The sequence below is a fragment of the Synchiropus splendidus genome, chromosome 14 (genome assembly GCF_027744825.2).
Source record: "Synchiropus splendidus isolate RoL2022-P1 chromosome 14, RoL_Sspl_1.0, whole genome shotgun sequence".
NCBI classification, from domain to species: Eukaryota; Metazoa; Chordata; class Actinopteri; order Syngnathiformes; family Callionymidae; genus Synchiropus; species Synchiropus splendidus.
This window is the reverse complement of record NC_071347.1, coordinates 7,336,646-7,358,788: the sequence shown is the minus strand read 5'-3', so window position 1 is coordinate 7,358,788 and position 22,143 is coordinate 7,336,646. Positions and strand designations below refer to the sequence as shown.

The 22,143-nt window shown below is 43.9% G+C and overlaps 1 protein-coding gene across 1 annotated transcript in view; it reads left to right on the top strand.

The window, feature by feature from the left end:
- Positions 1-1,161: 1,161 nt before the first annotated feature.
- The window catches only part of LOC128770426 (cGMP-inhibited 3',5'-cyclic phosphodiesterase 3A-like), an 87,819-nt gene continuing 66,837 nt past the window's right edge, over positions 1,162-22,143 (top strand). Inside the window, exon 1 of the mRNA XM_053884855.1 lies at positions 1,162-2,535. Within this exon, the coding sequence (XP_053740830.1) occupies positions 1,654-2,535 (882 nt within the window). The 5' untranslated portion in view covers positions 1,162-1,653. The remainder of the gene's footprint in view (positions 2,536-22,143) is intronic.

Below are 22,143 nucleotides of genomic sequence, written 5' to 3'. Positions count from 1 at the left end.
TACCACAACAAAGTTACGAATAACACAAATTTTGTGTGTCATTTGAGTTTGGCAACACGTCTGGATTTCCTTAGTTCGGATTTTCACATCAGCACTTGTCAATAGTGTATTGCTCATCTCATAGAATCAAAGAAGTCATTGCATCTAACATTATTTACCAACCTTTCTGTTATTATTATTATTTTTATTATTTGCCTTTGAAAATCTACCACATATCAACTTGAGCTTAGGATCGGTGACGTTGTTACGGCACATTTTCTTGCTCCGACTGGTGGTGGGGTCAGGACTGCAGACTGCTGGTTTGAACTCTTTTTGGCCAAAATGGCGTGCTACGCTGCACAGAGAGTCCTGTCCTCTGCCTCAGTTCTGTGTAGTTTACTGTTTTTTTTTTCAATTCATTTAAATCAATCCTTTCTTCTTTCAATGAGGAAGTCAAAGCACACTGCAGGTGTAGTGAAACTGTGCGATGTGCTTCTTCAGGTGCTGAGAAGATACTTCCACTTTGATGTCTAGTCGCTACTTAAAGTATTCTAACATTTACAGGGTATCAAGCAGATGACAGGTGAACCGTGTTCTGTGGTTGATGTGTTGAAGGACATCAGACTACCCAGCTGATCCAACTGGACCAGAACCAGGAGTTGTGTCCCACCTGTGTAGAGCTAAGAAAGAGAATCCCAGCTGTAACTGATGACGCACGTCCAGAGTTCCAAGTTTGGAAGATGTATATTAATTCACACAAAAATTTAGTTTTGTTTTATATAAACTGGACAATGTATCTTTTCCCCAAATCGTTGATAAAGCATACAGCAGACTCCAAGTTTCTGATGTTGCATTACTGCTATGACATTATTATTATTGTTGTTGTTGTTGTCATTGTCATTATTAGCACTACTACTACTACTACCACTAATAATAATAATAATAATAATAATAACTTAAAGCAGTTAAAGCTATTGTGAGAATTTAAAAAGTTCGTAAAGGTGAGATCACGTCAGAAGCGCAGATAAATAAAAACGTGGTTTAAAACGTAAAATGTTTTATCTGCTTTGTTAGACCATTTTTCACGACATACATATACCCCCACAATCGTACCCCCTAAAACATGTTCCCACGCAGCCACGACGGTGTGGGGTGTGATAGAAACCGCTGGTTGGAGAACTGGTGACAAAACACGGTGGATTTTCCCTCAACCCTCTCACAGCATACATTTTCACGGCACGTTTTTGCCCTCGGTAGCAGTCGGAACTGGACTGGGAAGTGGCTGAGCGCTGGGCACAAGTGTGATTTTTCACTGGACTGGATCGCTGCTTTGGCCACAGAGCTGCTGCTTGGTGGAGCCAGAGAAAAGGATGGGAGCAGGAGTGAAAGAGCCGTCGCGCCACAAAGGAGGGCAGAGCGGGACACGTGTGTGTGCGCGGGGTAAAGCAGTGTCCTAGATATCAATTACATCTGAATTATTCTCTCGTTTGTTTCTGTCGCCGTTTGGAGCAGAATTACCCGCCAAACACACACGCACGCGTCCCGGGACGGGCCGTCTCCGTGCGTAAAAGTAGAGTCCGCGCGTGGTTTGGAGTGAACTTTGAGCTCTCCTGCCCTGTCCAGCCAGCACAGACGCGATATAGACTTCCTCATACTTGATGCTGGCCATGAGTGATGGCGATGTCCGCAGAATCTGACGCGAGCGGTGCGCAGAGCTGCGCGCACCGAGAGCGCAGCCGCTCGCCAGACCGCAACGGTTATGTGAAAACATGTGTGATTCCAGCGTGCCGTGACCGAGTCTCGCAGTCGTGGGTGAGGCCAATGCTCACAAAAACATGGGACTCGCTGGGAGTTGGGAGTGCGGTGTGTGTGGGGTCGCTGTCGATTCTCCTCGCTCTGCTGGTCAGATGTGCAGAGAGGAGCGCCGCTGCTGCTGACAGCTACTCTCTCCTTCACTCGCTCTCAGTGGAGCTGCTGCGAACTTGCTGGAGTGTCCTCTCGCCATTGTTCACCCTTCTATGTGCCTTCTTCTGGGTCGGGCTGTACTTGATCCGCTGCGGGGTGCCGGTCCAAACCAGCCTTCTCTTCTTGACGGCGTGTCACCTGGGAGAAGCAGCGCTGTGGTTTCTCCTGGACGGGACAGATGAGCAGCTGCTTTCTGCCACTTCGGCGGCCGTGGTCGTGCTCGCGTGCGTGGCCACCGGAGCCCTGATGGTAGTGCGGCTCGACCGGGGCACATCTGTGGTTGTTTTCATCAGTTTGGTCCGGACTATCTCGCTCTTCTCCTTGCACAAAGTCCGCGCCGCTTGGAGACCGTGCGTGGCGTACCTGGTCGGTGTGCTGGGCTTAGTGCTGGCGAGGTATGCGGACAAGCTCCTTCCCGACCAAGGGAGACACAAGGAGGGCTGCACCCCCGTGACCGGAGCCAAGGAAGAGATCCCACTATTTAAAAGGCGCAGGAGGTCCAGTTCTGTGATAGCGACAGACATGGCACACAGTCAGTCCAACAGCAAGTCACATCGCAGGACCTCTCTGCCATGCATCCAGAGGGACCAGGTAAGACCACCCCGACTTCTGACTTTCACTTTGGGGAGAAGCAGCTCACAGAATCTGCCTTTTGCTCTCACCAAAACCAGCACTTGGTATGCGCACGTGATTCCACTGGCACCAACAAATAACACACATAGTACATGGAATTAAAAACAAACAGACAACAATAAAATAACAACAATTAAAGTCCAAGCACAATAAGAAGTTCCAGTTGCTTATACAAAAACTGTTAATTTACACTGAGATATGAACCAAATACATTTGCTCCAGTCGGATGTAAGGCGTTTTCTTTAGAAGGACATGAACTCAGAGCACAATTGAAATATTTTCAGTGGAACTGGAGTCTTGTTTGTGTTGCAGCGTACCATTTTAGTGAGCTCTCCATTTACTTACCATTGCAGAAGGATGTCTGCAACACATCTATTCAGGTTTGACATCGGATTAGGGAACAGGAATGAATCATTAACTGTGTTTGTGGCGCACGTGCAGTTTGTTGTTGATTCTTTTGCTTAAATATTTACACCTCTATGCACGGAAATGTCCACGATTTGACTTGCAGTCCACACCTAATATCCTGTATTTAGTCTGGCTGCATGGATGTGCTACATCATGTGATAAATTCAGCGTTTTATTTATGAAAAAAAAAAAAAAAAAAAAAAAGCGCTGATGCTTAGTTGTGACAGTGAATTCTCTCCATCCATGAAAAGCAGGTTCAGTTCAGTTCAGTTTGAAAGATCCACTGCTGGTTGTTCCTCTTAAGAGATACTCATTTAGAAACAGCCTTTCAAGTGATGATGAGGAAAAGGGAAGCTGAGGATACGATGTCAGTGATTCATCTGGTCCCTTATTATTTATGTCACACATTTTCCCCAGATGATCTCCGCGTTGCTGCCACTTTCTTCTCCACATATTGGGTCTTTGTCTCACCGCAGGAATCTAAAACCTCTCGGCACGCATACCTGCGCACATTCACCCGGACCCCTATCAGCTCCCCACCCCCCCCGAGCGTGGAGAATCAATGAGCACACAGAGCATGTGAATGGGAAACACTTTTTTATTAGTGTGCGATCAAAGCTCTCGTTGTGAGTGTGGGGAGCTGCCTGCATGAGAGGCTGCTCTGTCAACTGGGCCACTTGAAAGCTGCCTGGAGCTCTCAGGGCCAGTTAGTGCCGCTTGTTTGTTTTATTTGTGGTCTCACCCAAATAAATGAGACAAACTACTTTTTCCCCCCTCAGAGATGTTGCACTTGATCGCAGTGTTCAGTGTCAGTCCGGGGGACGTGTGTCGTGGGAGGAAGTAACGTTGTTCTAGACGGAGTGATGAGCTGGAAAATGACTGGCTATATAGTTCACATTAAATTTTTACAGCGTGGCTATAAACAAGAGTATGCGCAGATGGCTGATTATTTTACGATCTGCCGTGTTTTAAAGAGCAATGGCTGCAAATTACTGAGAGCATTTCAAGTCTTGTACCTATCAGATAAAGCCGTCACCCCCTTCCCCAGTCTCTAATCGAATTAACTTATTAAACTTTCTTCCCTTTCATGGGTTCAACATGCCCGGTCAGTGGATGCCATTAAGATCCCCTTCACTTAGAGAGATTTTTCCATGAGCACGCAACACTATAAACATGTCTATTAATGCCTCCTGAAGAGAGCGCAGCTCGAAAAAGTAGCTCTTTATAATGCCAGTGTTTGCATAGACGTCAATAGTCTCATGTCAGAAGGATGAGTAACAACTACAGTTGCTACTTACTTTGATGCACACTATGAAGACTTTGAACTGTGTGGACTACCAAATTAACAGATGCAACAGAAATGTGTCCTGAATAGAGGGAGTTATTTGTATGAAGATGGATATCTAGACGGAATGGAAGCAGTCTGTATCCCACACACAGCTGCTAGAGGAGCACACTGCCTTTGCCAGGCAGCAGAGCTGAAAAAGTCAGCTTGTTGGAAGTGACATGATGTGAATCAGTAGACACTTGAAGAAGTTTTCTATAACTGGAATTTGCCTTGAAAATGTCAGTGCATTTCAGCAAGTCACTAGGATAATCTATTCATCTTGTGCCAACTTAGCTAATATTTAAAGTGAACAAATACTACTGCAGTGAGATTTCACAACACAAGCATTTCCCAAGTTGTAACTTTTCTGAACCCTTACAGTAAATCCGTGCAAACTTTGCCTCTTATCGTGAACTAGTTCTGTCACCTGAGCCCCGCCACAGAGGAACCAGAGGTCACCAGTGAGTGTGTTCAGATGCCTACTGGAGAACTAGTAGAGAGTAGAGAGACTGTTTATTTTGCAAGAGTTGCTTCAGTGTTCCAGCACTTCTCTCAGCCCGACACATTATCATTTCAGCTGCTATATAAACCAAGTGACACACAAATATTTGTTCAGATCCAAAGGAGCGCCACTCCATGGTTGAACCCTAACCCCAACGTCCACATTTCTTAAAAGTCCACTTGAAAATAATCACTAGTTCACACCTGCAGAGTGTCCAGGATCTCGATTCATTTCATCGTTCTGGAATTACTTGCAATTTTTATTGTTGTAAAGCGCATTTATCGTTGAATTTGGTGTCTTGTCTTTCCTGACTCCAGCAGGTACGGATCAATTAATTTTGTCGTATCACTTGTGTGAAAGATTTTTTTTTCTCAAATTTAATTTGAGTAACAAGGTTCCTCGGTATAAACATTTTAACTGGCATATACTGCTGGACACACCATTTCAGGATCATGAAGTTACAGTCCAAACAGGATCCGTGCTGTCTTTCATCACATTATAGGAGTGAGTTTTGGGGCCTCTTTTATTATTTATTATTTTTTTAACCAGTAGATTTTGTGTGATCAACATCACGAAATCACATCATGGACCAAACCTAAAAGTGTCAGATGTTACATCTTTGGACTGAAGACATCACCAGTGTGTACGGAGCCTGGTGGGAGTTGTGTGATGACACTTGTTAGTTCAGATCCCAATTCCTTCCCTCACCTATTGTAGACTGTATCCTTTTGCTGTGACATGTGTACTGTAAACCTGAAAGGATTTTGTACTTCGCTACTTCACTTTTGTGAACTTTAGAATGCTCCATTTTTCAACTGCCAGAAGTCATTACTGTTGTTGGTGTTAGATGGTGGGTGACTGCCAAATATGACAAACTTCTGGAGAGAAAAGGAAACCGTAAATCCATATGAAGGTCAGATATGCAGTGTGGTTTGGAGTAGCACTGTAATTTTATGTACTTGGCAACTTTTCATGACAGCAAACGTCTGTCGATTGATTGTACCTGACTACGCTATAAGTGCTCATGGTTTCTATTTTACAGTCTGAGACTGGCCTATAGGTCTATGGTTTCAGCTTCAATGTCTGCAAAGTATCCATGTGTGCTTAAGAGTGAGGAGCAACGTGTCGGAAAAACAGGCTCCAGAAACGCACAGTTAAGTTACATTCATGGTGCTTCATCCTTATTGAAGGGATGATACGTGTGTCTTCATATCTCAGAGCACCTTCAGAAGCTTAAACAAACCCATTCTCTGAGCCAAGAAAAAAAAAAAATCTGTCTTCTATGCGTCTGTAGTTGTGGCATCTTAGCAGCATGGTGAGGAATAAAAACAAATCAGTTTCAGGCTGAAGTGATTCTGGTTTTATTTGGACTTAACCCCTGTGGACAGCAAAGCTTGCTCTGATATGAGCTTTTCTAGTTGTTGACCCAGACCCAGACCCCTGCCACGACTAAAGCATTTGCAAGGATGGCAATGAGAGTTCAGTCAAACTAATAAAGATGGTTGCTGTTTTGCCTGGATTAAACCCGTGAATGGATTCAAGACAGTGGTCAAAAAGCAGCCCATTAGTCAAAGCATTTAGTTGTTAACTGTTCTCCACGGTGCCTCGATGTGGCAACTAGCTGAATTCTGGTCTGGCTTCAGGATGTAACTCAACATCTGAGGAGCTGAGATGGAGCCGCCTCTGACCAGATCTTCCGCATTCATTTTCCCAGGCTCTCCTTATCTTTCTCTCTCCGCCGTCTGCCGAGACTCGCTCTTATGTTTGCTTCGAGATTCACTGACAGATGTTCTCGCCCTCCGCTGACAACGCAACTTAAGACCACGCTTGATTTTCGGAAACAGAACCTGGGTGAGCCAACATTCCTGCAGGGCTGTGCGGCAGCGCCGAGGAGTTGTCCAGTGACCTGCCTGCGATCCAGACACACATGGTGTACACATGTTTTCTTAACTGTCTTGTCTGTGTGGTCTGTAATGTGTAAACAAGCCCATGCTGACCCTTGCTAGTCATCACCTTGCTCGCAGAGGACTTCGGCAGGGTCAGGCCTGGTGGGGGCGGGCGGTGCTGGTGTGGGGGTCACCCACCATAACCTAACACATGGTGTCAGAACCGGTGTTACAATAATGACTGGAGAGGAAATGGACTGCCTGGCAGTGATGACGCTGTGTTGCCAGGAAAGTGCTCTCACTTGAACACCTCATAGTCGAAGACACTCCGTTTGTTTTATGGTGTTTTATCTGGGTGATCTGTGAAATTCTGAACGCCTAATGGTCTGGTTAACAAAGGACTGTTTAAATGTGTCTCTTTTTTTTAGAACCACTCTTGCAAACATTTGTTCTAATGCTGTTCAAAGTCATCCAAAACAATAGCCAAAAGTTTCCCACAGCTTCTCAATAAAATGTTTGCTTCAGTATTTATCTGTTCTGTTCTGTTATTGGTTTCATAATGGACGTTTCAGCAACAACTCTGCCTCCAGTCTGTCTGTTTGCTAAATAACTTTAGAGGTAATGAATACCTTTCATGAAGCAGCATAAAAAAAAGCCTTATAAACGTTGGATGTTCCACCACCACATGAATGCAGCCATATTGCAATGGCTCATTTCAAATTTTAGAACATTTTAGAGGCATTATCAATATCATTTAACCAAATAGGTTTGCATTTAAACCATGAATGAAGCAGTTGTTGCTTGAATCAAAGTAGGATCACTTGGATTCATAAATTTCAGCTGCTGGGACGAAGAGTTGAATGTTGTTGAATGAAAGAGAGCAGTTCCCCCGTCGACCTATTAGCCATCTACTCTGTCGGTGCAGCAGTGCTACCTCCCAGCTGGGGAATTGCATTTCCAAGTGCATTCATCCATCAATAGTTTCTTAAACTATTCCCGCTGTCACACACGCCCAGGTGTTGTAAATCAAGCTCCATCAAGTGGCGGCCTGTGGGCTTCTGCCGGCCCAGGAGCGGTCGCTGAGTGGCCCAAACCGTTAAAATTTGAACGGTGGTGAGCAACCTGGGTGCAACATGCCATGTAGAAACCAAGCAATTCACCAAGGTTCTTGTTAGCTTTACGTCCTGTGTGATTTATGCTCAGCATCTGTTGTTTGACCCAATAGCTGCTTTCGCATTGTTGGAACCCCTTCAGTTCTAGGAAGCATTTAGGAAGTTCCAATTCCAGAGCAGGCTTTTGGTGATGGTCGCGATTTTAAACACATTTTTAATCCACACATTTTTTTAAACTCTTAATAGTTGTGTGAGAAAGTAGTTTGGGATTTAGTCAATGCCAATGAGAGTTTCCTGTCGCGGTCCTGAGTCTCGGCTCCACGGTCAACATGATTTAAAGTCAGTTGTGACCTAAACTAAACCTGTGTCATGTATTCTGTGCAATATGAATCCCGATCGCCGTGGTGTTATTTCAATAGCGCGGGGTGGTGTGTCAGCAGCTCAACACACACACCGCTGCAGCTACACTCTCAGACTTGTGAGTTCGTAGTCTGTGATTGGTTGCTTAAATAAATGTATATTTGGGGAAGACAACAAAAACACTGTTATCAGTATTATACACTATTATACTATTGTGTGTGTGTGTTTGTTCAGTGGTGACAAATATATTTTATAACGGAGTGGCCTTGTCATGAAGCTAAGCAACTGGTTATAAGCGGAAGTCCTTATTCAGACGGTCTGTTCTGCTACCTCAGTTATGCACGTTGTTCGATGCTTGGTCACTGAAAGTCCAACACTGCTCACTAAAGCAGACTCATCGTTGTCTGCCACGACATTGCACAAGTTACAAGTTAGCAGCCAGAATTCTTGAGCCCTCGAGGAAGGGCCTTTTGAACTGGACTCAGAGGCGTGGACCTGCGTTGTGGATCGCTTTTCCCAGCGAGGAAAGAAGTCTCTCCTGCTGCAGACATCAGCACTGTCATCAAGACTTTTTTTTTTTTCCTCCCGAGATAGTCTGCCACATTCTTAGACTGCACTTGCAAGAGCTGGAGCGGAAGCAGATTAGGCAAGTAGCGCGGCAAACACGGGCGGTCGCGGGGCCTCTGCATATTTAATAAGCTTCCTAATAAGGAAGCCTCGCTCTGTTCTCCTCCCCGTCTGTACGCCGCTCTCCGTCATCCCACCCAAACCAACACAAATATTATCCCAACCAGAGGAGGAAATACTTTCTTAACTCGGATGATAAAGCTGCTCTTGAAATATATGATAATGACTTCCCGTGGAATTGGAAACAAACGCAATTACTGTCGCTGCTGTAACTGCTTCCTGTTAATTTAGCAGCACAATCCGAACTAGAATAGCGCTTTAGAAGGGGGGAGGTCGCTAATAGCCTGTAGGCCAGTGATTTACCACTGGGCCGCCGCACGCTCAAATCCCTTAACAGTCTGTTTGTATTCTAAACACTAAACCCTGATGGGATATGATCCTTTTATTTCCACCATTTTGACTGCTTTGGTAGCGCCGATGTTTAAATCCTCCTCGTGCGTGTGTGTGTTTTGTGATGGGGGGGATCCACTTCATGCTCCCAGCTCCGGTTCAGTCCCCGTCTATTAGCTGCTCCGTGCATGTGCGAGGATGCAAAAGGGGGAGGACTCAGGGAGGGATTGAAACTAGGTCATGTGTCGAGTCGCCAGGCAAAACAGCAGCCTGGCAGTTACCCCCAAAATGGGGCAAAGTTATTTGACTGATGCATTACTTCTAACATGCTGACAAACCGTTCTCTACATTATACGAGCAGCGCAACCACGACCGACTAATCGAAAACTCTTTTTTTTTTCCCTTCTTCAGTGAAGCCCGGAGCAGTGTCGGCCGTAATTCAGCTTTATTGCAGCTGCAATCTAATTGTCTTTAGAAGTGACTCTCAGTGAATATGTTACATGACGAATGGGATCTGGAAACGTCCTGACAGCCGAACCGGAGAAGTCTGATGCTGTGATAGAAGCGGAGCAGACAGACGACAAGGCAGTTTATAAATAGCAGATGATCCAAATTCTGTTTTTATCTGAAGGTAAATTATTGCTGAAAACCCTGCGTTGCCTGGTCGGGATTCAGAAGACATGAGGCAGCATGACTGAGGAGGACGAGGGGCAGCGCGGCTCTTTATTATATGCATGGAAAGGTCAATAACTTATGTTGAGTTGAAGGCAGTCCAACGCTGAAGTGTGTGATGAAGAGGATGAGCTTTGTTGGAATGGGACTAGAAGTAAGTAAGCAGGTCACCGGTTCGTAAGATAATTATTTATGTTGCAGCTAGGTGAAGTGTTAAGAGAAGCAATTCTCCTTGAATGTTTTTTAAGATTTGTTTATCCTGCTACAACTGTAGTTAAGGTCTGTGTAATGGGACATTGAACAGCGGCGGAGCCGCACTTTTGGCATCATCTTAATGAATAAATGAAATATGGCAGTTGTTATTTCCTCATGTGGCCCACAGAGACACGCCATGGTTTTAGCTGCGTGTGGGACACCTCTAATGCAAGTCGGGTTGCTTTGTGCGGCATGGGCACCAAACCATCTGCTGACTGAGTCTGGTCTCTATTTTAAAGGTTAGATTTGGAATGTGCTCATGAGTCTATCTGAAGGTCCAGTCAGTTTCTTTAGGGATCTATGAAGGACGGGTAGATGAGGTTTCATGAAACAGTGTCCTGATTCTCAGAGGCCACCAGATGGCGCTGTCGGCTGTAAAATCTTTGGGCTTAAGCAACCTCACATCACTTCTAAACTAACAGCACCATCTGAAAACTAGGACACTGTTTCATCAACTCCACAATACTGTTTTACAATACCTCATCTACCATCACTCGGATCTATGTACCTCGTACTTTGAGCTGCTCAGTTGAATATTTACATCAATGAATACTCAACAATCTTTTGACTTCTTTTGGCTTGTTTGTACGGAAATATTTTGCAATGGCATCAACAAAACAACAGCAATACTAATATAAATAGGCTTCATCTGTACAGCATCTTTCAGAATGCTGATCCCCAAGTGCATTACAGGCCCAAACATGAAGAGCTCATGGAGAATGCAGTGTCTGCACATGCAGAGGAATATACTTTTAAACTGACATGAATTGGATTGACGGTCTGATGTTAATAACTGTGTAAAAATGAGTTTTTAAAAGTGGGGTTACATGCTACATTTCAGATCTGCTCTGCCTCGCTTCTCCAGAGCCCAGGTGCCCTGATGGAAACAGTGCTGACACACTTCGATTCAAGTCTGGACTTTGGGACAATATTCGAAGCGAGCTCATAGGGGGGTCTGCGTTTCTGCATCGCAAGACAGGCTTTTAAAAGTGATCCATATCCAGTCCATTCCGTTGAAGATAGCAGCGGGGTGATGTGCTGTCATCTATGACCAGTTAGAAGCCTCGCTGCTGAGTTCAGCAAGCGGCTTCATGTTGATGCCAGTGAGGAGTTTCAGTAGTCCAGACGGAGCAATATGAACTTGTGATGTTTGCCTCTGTCTGCATGTGAGAGCATGGTTTTGATTTTGAATGATGATTTTCAACTGGAGGAAACAGGACTGGAGTGTATTTCTGCGATTTACGTTGGATCAAATGAAGGAGTGAACGTCACCGGAGTCAAATGTTCCGATCACGTTTGTTTATTAAATATGCTTTGAAAATTCGGTGCTCTCTGGCCGTTCACACGATGCGCTGCTTGGGCTTCATCTGTGATTGAGTTTGACGTCTCTGCGGTGGAACTTTACAAACTGAAGTCAAGTTACTTCAGCTGTGAAGGTCAAAATGAGACCAGTGATTTGGCGGACGTCAAAGTTGCAAAACTCCTTCCAAATCCACGCTAAACAGAGTGGTTAATGTGCTACCTTTTAATATCCAGGTTCAAAATATTAAATAATACAAACGGCAAAAAGAATGATCTTGTTTATTGACTTGACCTTCCGACAGCAGTCCCACAACAATTATCTTAACGGAAGCCTCTTGACGTTGTAAGATCTCAGTAACATCGAGGAAAACTGGCTTGGACGTGAAACAACTGCAAGAACATGAAAACTAATATAAAACCACTGACCCATTTTCTACAAAGCTGCAGCACAACCCAGTATTCCGCTGTGCTTCCACATTTGTAAAATATTTAGGGACATGAGGTTATTGCTCATGACGGTTTCCTTACTTTTCGAGGCTCCCATTTCTGAAATAAAAGGTCACGCTGCCCCACTTTTTTGGGGAATCTGATCATGGCAGCTGAGCGAGAGGTCAAACAGTGAAAGAAAAATCAAATGACGGAATGTGAGTTTGCTTTTTCTTGCTGCTGTGTGACCCCTGGTGCTTTGGGGATTTTCATCAACAGGCAGTATTCCTCTCGCACATGTGTTTGATTTCTTATGTTCCTTCATGGAGAGTCTCCCATCCCCGGCTTTCGTAACAAGTCAGTGATCACCTAAACCCACCAAAGCAGACAACGTTGAGGACCTTTCTTCCCAACTTCTGGAATGGGCATGATCTGATTACCATGGAAATTATGGAAGGATGTCTGTGTGTGTCTGTGTGTGTGAGTGTGTGTGTGTGTTGCCAGCTCCTTGATGACTGCCAGCTGCTGCCGGCAGAGAGGTTGAATTCGCTCAGAGAAACATCGAGGGCCTCTAACCACAGAAACAACCCAAAGCAGCTGGAACTGCTAGACGGGCCTCCGGTCCTGACACACAGCGCACATATTAACACCTCAGGAGCCAATGACGGCCCGGCGTTTGAATAGAATCGCAGATATTTAAGATAATGGTGGAATTTCTGTGCGTGAGCCACGAGTGTATTACATGCCATACTTTCCTCTGCTGTCTCTTCTCCTCTGAAGCAATTATGTCACTTTTTGTGTTACCATAAGAGACCAGTATTTCAGGGATGGAGGTGAACAGAATGTTCCTGGCAGTGAGCGGTGTATGCGGCTGTGCGTGTGGCCGCCTGTGTGTGCGCGATGGTAAGAGGCCACGATCGTGCTGATCTAAATAAGTGTGTGTGTGTTGTTAGCGAGGCAAATAAAGAGTCGAAATAATTCAATTACTACTTTACAGAGGTCCTCCGGAGCAAAAGCAAGTAGGTAGAGTTATTGTTTCCCTCGCGTCCTGCTGCTTCATGTTAGCCTTAACCATTAAGTGCCTACCGCAAACAGGGCTAACTAGTGCAGTTAGTGAGAAGGCATTAGCTCAAATAACACTTGTAGGATTGTTTATTCTAGATTCAACATTTGTCGTAATGATTTCAAGAGGCAGGGCTGGGGGCCAACTGCAAATGCCAACTCCTGGTTTCTTTTTTTATCAAACTCCTGTGGAAGCACTGTGCAGTGAGTTCAGAGCTAACGCGACTCTTGACCTCAGTTATTGGCGCTACATTGTAAACACTATTTAAAACAAATGACAAAAATCTCTTTTTATTCCAATAATGGAACGGATCATGGTTTAGAGACCCAGCTATCACACCAAATTGGTTTTATGGCAAATTTGCAGATGAAAAAATCCTTTTGTTTTTGATAGCAACGGTGGCTAAACTGTAAACAGAGTCCTTTGATAGAACAAGACATGAAGGGACAGGTTTCCTATGCTCACCTGACTTATGTACAGTGGATGATATCTCTTCACTGGCGTGGGAGCGTCTCGGGATCACTCAGTCAGAGCTGGCAGACGTTGCCCAGGAGAATGACGCTTAGCGCTCCCTGTTGAAGCTGCTGCCCCCACGACCTGGCGACGAATAGGTTGTCGAGTACAGATGGGTGTATAACATGCAGAGCTCAAAGCACAAAGACATAAAAAAATAGTTACCAGCCAATTGTCGATTCTTACTGCAACGTTGGTAATGAAGGGTCAAGTGTTTTTATTACACTCAGCGAAGACTCACTCCGTTTTGTGTCAACGGAAGGATAAAGTACTCTGTTGAAAGAAAATCTTTTGAATCATGGGTGAAGAATATGCTTATAACACTGTTTTCAGTCACGACAGGCATCAACATTGGAAATTTGTCCTCATTTGAATAGTACCTGATGCTCGGGTAACGAATGGATTCATACTGATTCTGAGTCATCAATCTATCCTTACTCCCATGGCGTAACATATTGACATTGGGAAAGTGGACTTTTGCGTCCTATAGTGACGGTAAAGGAGGGACAGGGAGACGTACGAAAGCTCTCCTCACTGAATCATATTGGATGTCAGTTGCTATTTATAACCCCCTACGTGGTCTGATTTTACAGTATTGATTATTGCAATTTTATTTCCCTTATTTTCCTGATCTATGAGCACTTCTAGCAATAGTACATGAGCATAGTTACAAAGTAAATAAATACAAAATATTCTACAGGAAATTGGTATTAAGTGTCCAGTGTCAACCTCAAAGGAACGATATTGAGGTGCAGTTATCGGAACACACTGGCCAAGACAGCGTCGACATGGCTACAGCATGGAGTCCTGGATATACATTTGAGTTCGGCTGTTGTTTGATACAGGTATGCAAATAACAGTTTGCCTCAAATATCAAGCTTTTGATTGGCTTCACTCATACGTGACACCTTCAACAGAAGCACTTGAGCTCGGCTCACCTTCAGTTTACCCATAAACAGACACTGCATGACGTCATGCCATTGCTGTCAGTAAAAATGTGAAAAACAGAGTAATATTGTCACAAAAAACAGCATTATATAAATGAATCCAATTTTGCCCTACTCAAAATAAAAAAACAGACACTATTTAATAAAAAAAAAAAAAACTAAAGCTGAATTTCAGCTGTTTATGTATTTGCTAAATCATCATTTGATTTTGTCACAGACACTCACAATTCAATTCATTGTTATGTATCAATACCAAGAAAAAACGATGTGCATGTAATGACACGACTAAGCCACAGACTGGGGCACATTGGAGGTAACTATCCCTTACATGCAGGGACATTCCTGTGCTTGCCATGGCGCTAAATGAACTGGAATGTGCAGGTTGAACGACCCTGAAGGACGGACCTGTGGCCCCATTCATCCCCCCGGCCCTCCCCGCCCTGACCTGAGCCAATACCAGCATCCCAGGCTGTCACCAGGTGTGCGGCGAGCCTGTGTGCTGAATGAATAGACACTCTCACTTGGCCTCAGGAAGTGTGTGCTCCAGTGTCTGTGTGCACATGTTTGTGAGCCGTGCAAGTGCTGGGGGTGGGTTGGGCCGGTCTAGTCCCAGACGTAAATAACTACAGTCACTTAAATGTGTGAAAAACAAACGCGCGGGACAACGATTCATTTCCCCTCTCAGTTCGTGAGCAGAAATTACCATTCTTTTTTAATTAGCTGTCTATGAATACTCATTCCTGCCGCACATATCTCTCCTCTCCTCCATGGTCTATTGTGGGCAGAACCAATTGTACGGCACAACTGCATATGAGTGAATCAAACGTTATTATCAGTCTATTCAAAAGCAAAGTAGGAGTATTAAAACATCCCGACTGAGCCTGTGAGTGGAGATCACATACATTATAAGTTGGCTGTATTGCCAAAGAAGTCCAGAGCGTGATCGCAAAGCTCTCTAAACATTCAGTTTTTGTGAACGTCATGAAGTGGCTGGGGAAAGGGAAACATGTCTGTCACTCATTTAAATGGTGACACCTGTTTCTGATAAAAAAAAATTTGTCATTCAAATTCAATCATTGCAGACTAAGTTCAAACTTTTAAACAACATTTAAACAGTTTAGTCCGGCTACTGGAGAGAAATTTGAATTCCTCTTAGTCGGACTACACGACCTGGATAATCCGGTTAATAGCTGGACTAAACTAGCATGAAGCCGAGTAGCTCAACAATGACTGAACTGGGTGATGTGCAACTTCATAGCTTCTACTACACCGCGGAAACTCATGGACTAATCACAGTCCAATAAACGTATATTCAATCAAATTCATGTTTGTAACGTGATACAGTATGTGTATGTTTGTTCCTGGCCTTAGCCTATGTCTGCGCTGAACACATAACAAACCTGATATCAGCTGTGTTCTGTAACTCACGACAAGGATCATTTGCAGATGTGTAGATTTCTCTTCGACTTTGTTTATCGTAAGATTGGAAGACCTGTTGTTGGTTTAAGGAGATGACATGACCTCCATGTTAGCAACCGCTAGCATGGTGGCTAAGTTAGAGCATCACTCTATGCTTCAGATATTCCACATAATTGAAAAAAGGGATTTATTTTATTCCGAAACTTGCGGGCTTAATCCCAAAACTTGCCGAAGGAAGCGTGTTGATGATGACAGCTCCATGATGCTGACGACATGTTTATTCTGGGCCTCCATGGTAGTTGGTCAGTCAGCACTATCACAGTCTCCAGAGTTCAATATAACAGTCTCAAACTGCTCCTCGCTACCTGTCAACTTTTCTTCTATGGTCATAGGAACCAAAGAGCTCACGGCGCCGCCCCTCATCACAGCTCGATTGTCTCTGCACTGTATGTATATTGGGAGAACATGACACAATCGGATTTGGCGGCTTAATCGAGCTACACACTGCATGTTACCGCAGTCAGTCAATCTGTATTAAAATTAAACTGTTCACATAATATGATAACAACTCAAGGTGCAAATGAGTTGTTATAACAAGTCTCTCCACGCACTGATAGATACACACGCTTGCACAGGTGTAGCGTGGTACAGGTTACAGTTGGGTAACTGAACAGGTAGCGCTACTGTGGACTGCCCACATTTGGGCTCTTGATAAACAGTGTTCAACATCACATAGAACACACATCATATTCAGTTTTATCCAACATGCTTGCACCTCAACAACACGATTGATTTTGTTGCTGTGCATCATTTATTATTATTATTATTATTTTATGAACAGACATGCCTTTTATTACAGTTCCACAGATTTTTTTTTTGTTAGGCAGTTTTTATAAGCCCTATGCATCTCCCAGAGTTTCGGTGCAACCATCGCCATTTTCTCACAAGCAGTAATATGCTCCTATTTTAACAATATAGAGCACGGTGAGATGGATGGATGAAAGGAAGAATGGATGGATTGGTGTTTTAAGGGAAGCAGAGACAACACAGCTCATCGAAAATGATCTTGTGTCATAAGCATTTATTTTATTTTAGGAAAGACGAAAGTGACATGTTTTGTTAGCGTTACGCAGATGAAAAACAAGTCATGCATAAGTCAGCGTCTTCATTTTGTCAACTAGAATTAAGCATTACGGACCTGACCCTAAAAGTCTCTCTGTGCTGTCGCACTCTGTGCCAAGCTAAACACTTCAGTCGGGGAGTGTGAATCTCCCGTGTTGTTTTGTCTGTTAATGGGTGTAACATGTCTCGTATCTTTGTGGTAAAACAATTTGGCTGAGTTCCTTTCCCTTGCCTTTGTCACTCAGTTGCCCGGAGAGTGAGAGTGTTGTTCTAACCTGGCTCTGCTGAGTCCGTCCAACCTGCTGCCTCTCTGGCTCACCGTGATGCCGTCTGTCGCCTGGCCAACAAGGCTTCTGCTGTTCTCTCCTCAATGCTGTTTTACTCTATAAATATTCAGGGAAAAAAGAAAGTTGACTGCACATCTGGGTGTCAGTTTGGTCGCAACACTTCTTTGTGTTGTTTGGTGGACTTGTTTACTAAGAGTCATCAATCGAAGAGTGAGGAAGAGTTCTGACTGGAGAGTCATATCACCAGATAAAAGCGCTGAAACGAATGTATTTTCCACTCCTTGGAGACTTTTGGGTACCATGTTGGTCATATTTTGGAAACCACTCAGTAAACACGAGCGGTCAGCTCGAGCGGGAGAGTTATTTTTTCGTTAATAAAAATAGCAATGCATTTCTGGAGCGGTACAAACAGCTAATTTGGTCTCCACTCTGTTCGCTTAGCTCGGTGAAACCCAATAAATGTGCCCACGGACTGGCACATATTAAACAAAGCAAAAGCAATCTATAAAATATTTGGGGAAATAATGGATGCATGGTTGTGTAGAGGTCAGTGCTGCATCCTGCACCAACGGGTTTGTCTGTACTCCATCTTGATGCAACTCTTCGACTCATGGGCAGTGAAGTGCTGGAAAATGCTTCCATGGTAAAGCCTCAAGAAAGAAGATGTCCAGTGTATCTATTTATTACCACTACTGTCAACTACAGATGTATCTTGTATAGGATTTTCATCAACATCATGTCAGTCGTCTCCACCTGTTCCACCCTGCCTGCACTTTCTTCTTTCCCTTCCAGATGATCTTCAAACTAAAATTGATTCAGAGCTGTAGCCTGAAGTGATCCCATTCTCTATATCGACTTAAAATAAAAAAAGTAGTCTTAGTATCTTGTTAGCTGTATTTATTTCAAGGCACCTCCAACTGGGAAATCTCACAGGGTGGCAGAGGAAAGGGATGGTAATGGTCACTACCTATTGCCTTGCTGTATGAGAAAAATGATTTTTTTTAAATGCAATATTTTTTGATAATTTGTAAGCTCATAAAACTTTTTTTACACATCCAGAAACTACACAGAAGACAGCAGATAAGCATTTTGGGTTGATCACTTTTGCCATTGTGTGAAAACAGCATTTCACCTCTCGTGTTCTGTAGCTGCAATTCTAGCATTGGAGAATGATAGCTCATGCTAGTGCCTGACAGTTAAAGTAGTCCTGGTGCAGTTTGGCATGTAAATAAACCATTATTTCCACTAGAAAAACGAGGCACATACACTTTCAGAATGACGCCCTTCATCACCTCAGCTCTGCCCTGTTCTCTGAAGCACTCATAGATTATCCAGGCTGAGCTTGAACACACACAATATCATGAGTTATTGTGGTAAGTATCATGAAACAATGTGGCACTGATGCAAAAATTGCCTACCAGAAAGTGTGAGAAAATGGATGAAGTTGTGTTCGCAATTTGGTGACATTTCAAGTTGATTTTAAATCCTAGAACGTAGAAAGATCACTACGAAGGTTCTGCTTGCACTTCTTAGGAGTTATTTTCCAGCACCTTTACATTGCTTTTATTTCATTTGTAGATCGTTTCTTACAACAAATGTTTCAGCATTTTTGAATTTCATGCTGTCCATCTCATAGGGATTCTATTTTATACCTCAATGCCCGAATGAAAACTTCATTAATTCTACGAACACCGATACATATACTTTGAATTTGATGTCAGTTCCTTGACTACATTGTTGAGTAGCATCTTTGTTCTTTTTTTTTATCTTCCTGGACCCGGTCAGTCATTAAATGTTGACCCTCTGTGACGCAAGCGCGTCTCCAACCGCTGGCAGACACGGTGGGGCCCAGCCTGCTGAGCTCTCATTGATCTGTGGAGCCTGAAGACTCTAAACAATTACAGGGCTGACATGTTTCTGAGGAGGTGACATCCGTTTATACTCAGCTGCAATCGATGGCCATGAGCAGCAGGCTTGTCTTGGTGGGGGCGGCTTAATCCAAGTTCGGCCTTGAGGCCACGGAGCTTGGTCCCAGATAGTGGAGCTCATGAACTTGAAACCGTAAGTGGAAAAAAAGGCATCAAAAATGGAATTAGAGTTTGTGAAGCTGGCGTTATTTTAATCAAGTTTCTGACTCTTTGCTCGGGCGGAATTCTTTTTTTCAATTACCGATCTTTCATTCATACATGTCCGACTCCTGCTTTGTCTCCCCCAGGGCTGGACAGTTTAAATTGAATCTCCTTACGTAGTGCAGCTCACACCGCCTCGCTCCTCTCCTCTGTTTGATCTGCTCCGTCCTCTAGGCGAGGGGAAGAGTTTATTGTCAGGTCCAAAGGCCCGCGGCAGTTGAGCAGCCTCAGATCCTGGATCACAAGCACCTTCCCCAAACTATCTCAGTGCGACAAATAAAGATAGCTTTTGAGATTTATTCATTTCAAGATGATGTTAGCATTTCCAGTGGATGCTTGGGCTGTGATGAACTTAGTGTGTCGCTGAATACAAATGTGTACCTTTAAGAATATTTGGACTTGCTATAACGCTCCCATGGCCTTGTAGTTTGACACTGGGAAGTGGACCTTTGCGTCCTATGCTGAGCCGAAGACAGCCTTTAGCATGTTGACGCATTTGAATTGATGCACACGTACGGCCTTCCGCGGCATATCCTTGACGCCGTGGGCAGCGTAAAAGAAAGACGAAGGTTGGGACTAGGGTTGGCTATGGCCTGGGCCTCCCTTTGTTCTACATGCCACAACATGGCACTTGCTACTTAAAACCCCTTGAACGGTCGTGCATGTCAGTCACACTGACTTCCTGGGGGTTACATGTACATGTATGACATCCATTTTATCCAATGAAGAAAACTTCCAGCCCCATGGACTCCTACCCCCCTGAGCACAACGTGCATTCCACACCCCTCCACTGAAACATCGATGAGTCAACACGCAAGGCAGAAGGCTGCCTTTGGCTTCAACATAAGACGCCAAAGTCCACTTTCCCAAACCTCAGTATTTTACACCATGGGAGTGAGCTTCAGTTGATGTATAGGGAAGTGAAGTTGAAGACACTAGCTACTGTCGCTCCCTGACTGCCTGCCTCGGCTCGTGTTTTGTGACGTTTATCCAGTGAGCGAGTGCTTACATGGTTGGATCAGAAACTCACGAATGCACCAAGTCACTTGTGTTTACCTTTTGTTTTACAACTCTTTGTTTGGTTCATTTGATTCAATTTTGGCACGTTTAGGTTTTAAACTTATTGAAATTCAGAAAATGTGTAGATTTTGTAGTTAATAGAAATGATCTATATGACTCCATAATAACTTCAATGTTAAATGATCTCATTTCCTTTTTATGAATGTCTATTTTAGGCATTTCAATCTTGAAACTGCATGTCTATTGTCAAGCCGCCATTCTGGTTTTCTCCCTCTTTAACTGTTGTTTTTGTGTTTAAAATTCCAACAGTTAAAGCTGTAGTATTTTTGATCTTGAATATGAACACTGTGTTTAAGCATTCTCCTTGTGTCACATTGGTGAGGGGAAAAAAAAAAAAATTTTATTTGCAATACTTAATCCACACCTCTCCACTACCTTGTCTACAAATGCCCCGTCTGTTCAACCAATAAAATAGACAGACACACTATAACACACTCAGCATTGACCCTCGAGTCCCCGTGATCCCTGCATTCAGACATGAGCGCTCTCATGAAGAACAGCAGGTTTAGCCGTCTTTGACAAGTCACCCAGGTGCCTCGGCACTATCACAGGAGTAAGCAAAGTGTTGCTGAAGTTATTAAAAATATTTATCATGGTTCTGCAATTATAATGGTCCGAGCAGGTTTATTAGACTTTACTGGTCTATAATGGACCCTGCCACTGTGATGAAGTGGTTCTGGCTTCGACACAGAAACAGTCATTGACATGCGGTGCCTAAGAAACATGTGCTTGGTTTGATGTCTCATGACAGCTAGTTTTGCGTTCATAATGTGACCTTTCTACCAAGCTTCTCTTCCACATTTCATCCAACACTTAATGTGGCTTAATGTGTGTCTTCTCGGTGAGTCCAGTTTTGTTGTGTAGCAAAGGCGGCTAGAGTTGTGGCAGGTGATTCATCACATCTTTGGAGGGAGCTTTTCCATTGTTCCAACCAGGAATGACATGTGGCGGTTTTGGCAAAGCTCCACAAACGGGAGAGGCAGAAGGACTTTTGACGTCATCGGGAAACGTGACCCACTTCTCAAGAGGCAAGAAGCCTTGGGCTGATGGAGCAGATGTTGCGCAGATGAGTCTTAGCATTCACACACACGCTCACACACACACACACCTCCATGGAATAGACTTCATTCCCAGCGTTTTATTTTCATAAAGAATTCTAAGAAAATTGCGAAGCAGGCGGAGAAATGTAGGACAAAAGAGTGTTTTAACAAAACAACCTCTGGGATCTGAAATGGAATCGGTCATATCGGTAGAATAGAAGGCTCCGCCAACAGAACGCTTTTTTCTTTTCAGCTCAATTCTACCCAGTAACCTCCTCTGCTCTCCTTCCTCAAGAGTCGTTCTGGTCCATCAGTTGGTGAAAGCAGTGAAAGTGAGACCGCCTCCTTATCTCTTAACTATTTTATTGGAAATGTCAAGTTCTATTAAGACTGGTCAGGCTGACATTGCTTCTCAGCCAAGCGTTGGAAAACGCATTCACTGTTTTAAATTGTGCGTTTTACCACATCTCTGGCTTTTGATAATAAGTTGCGCAGTCGGCAGTTGGTCCATTGTTGGTGCTGATAAACTTGATAATTTATCGTCTGTGCTAATCCGAGCCATTTTTATGAGCGACAAAGGATGGTGATTTTGTAGTTCCCCCTCAGTGAGTTGCCTTTTCATTTCTGCTAGCATTGCTTTATTAACAAGGCGATTTTTTTGAGCACATTTAGTTTGTTCATGTGCAGTGAAGCTTTTGA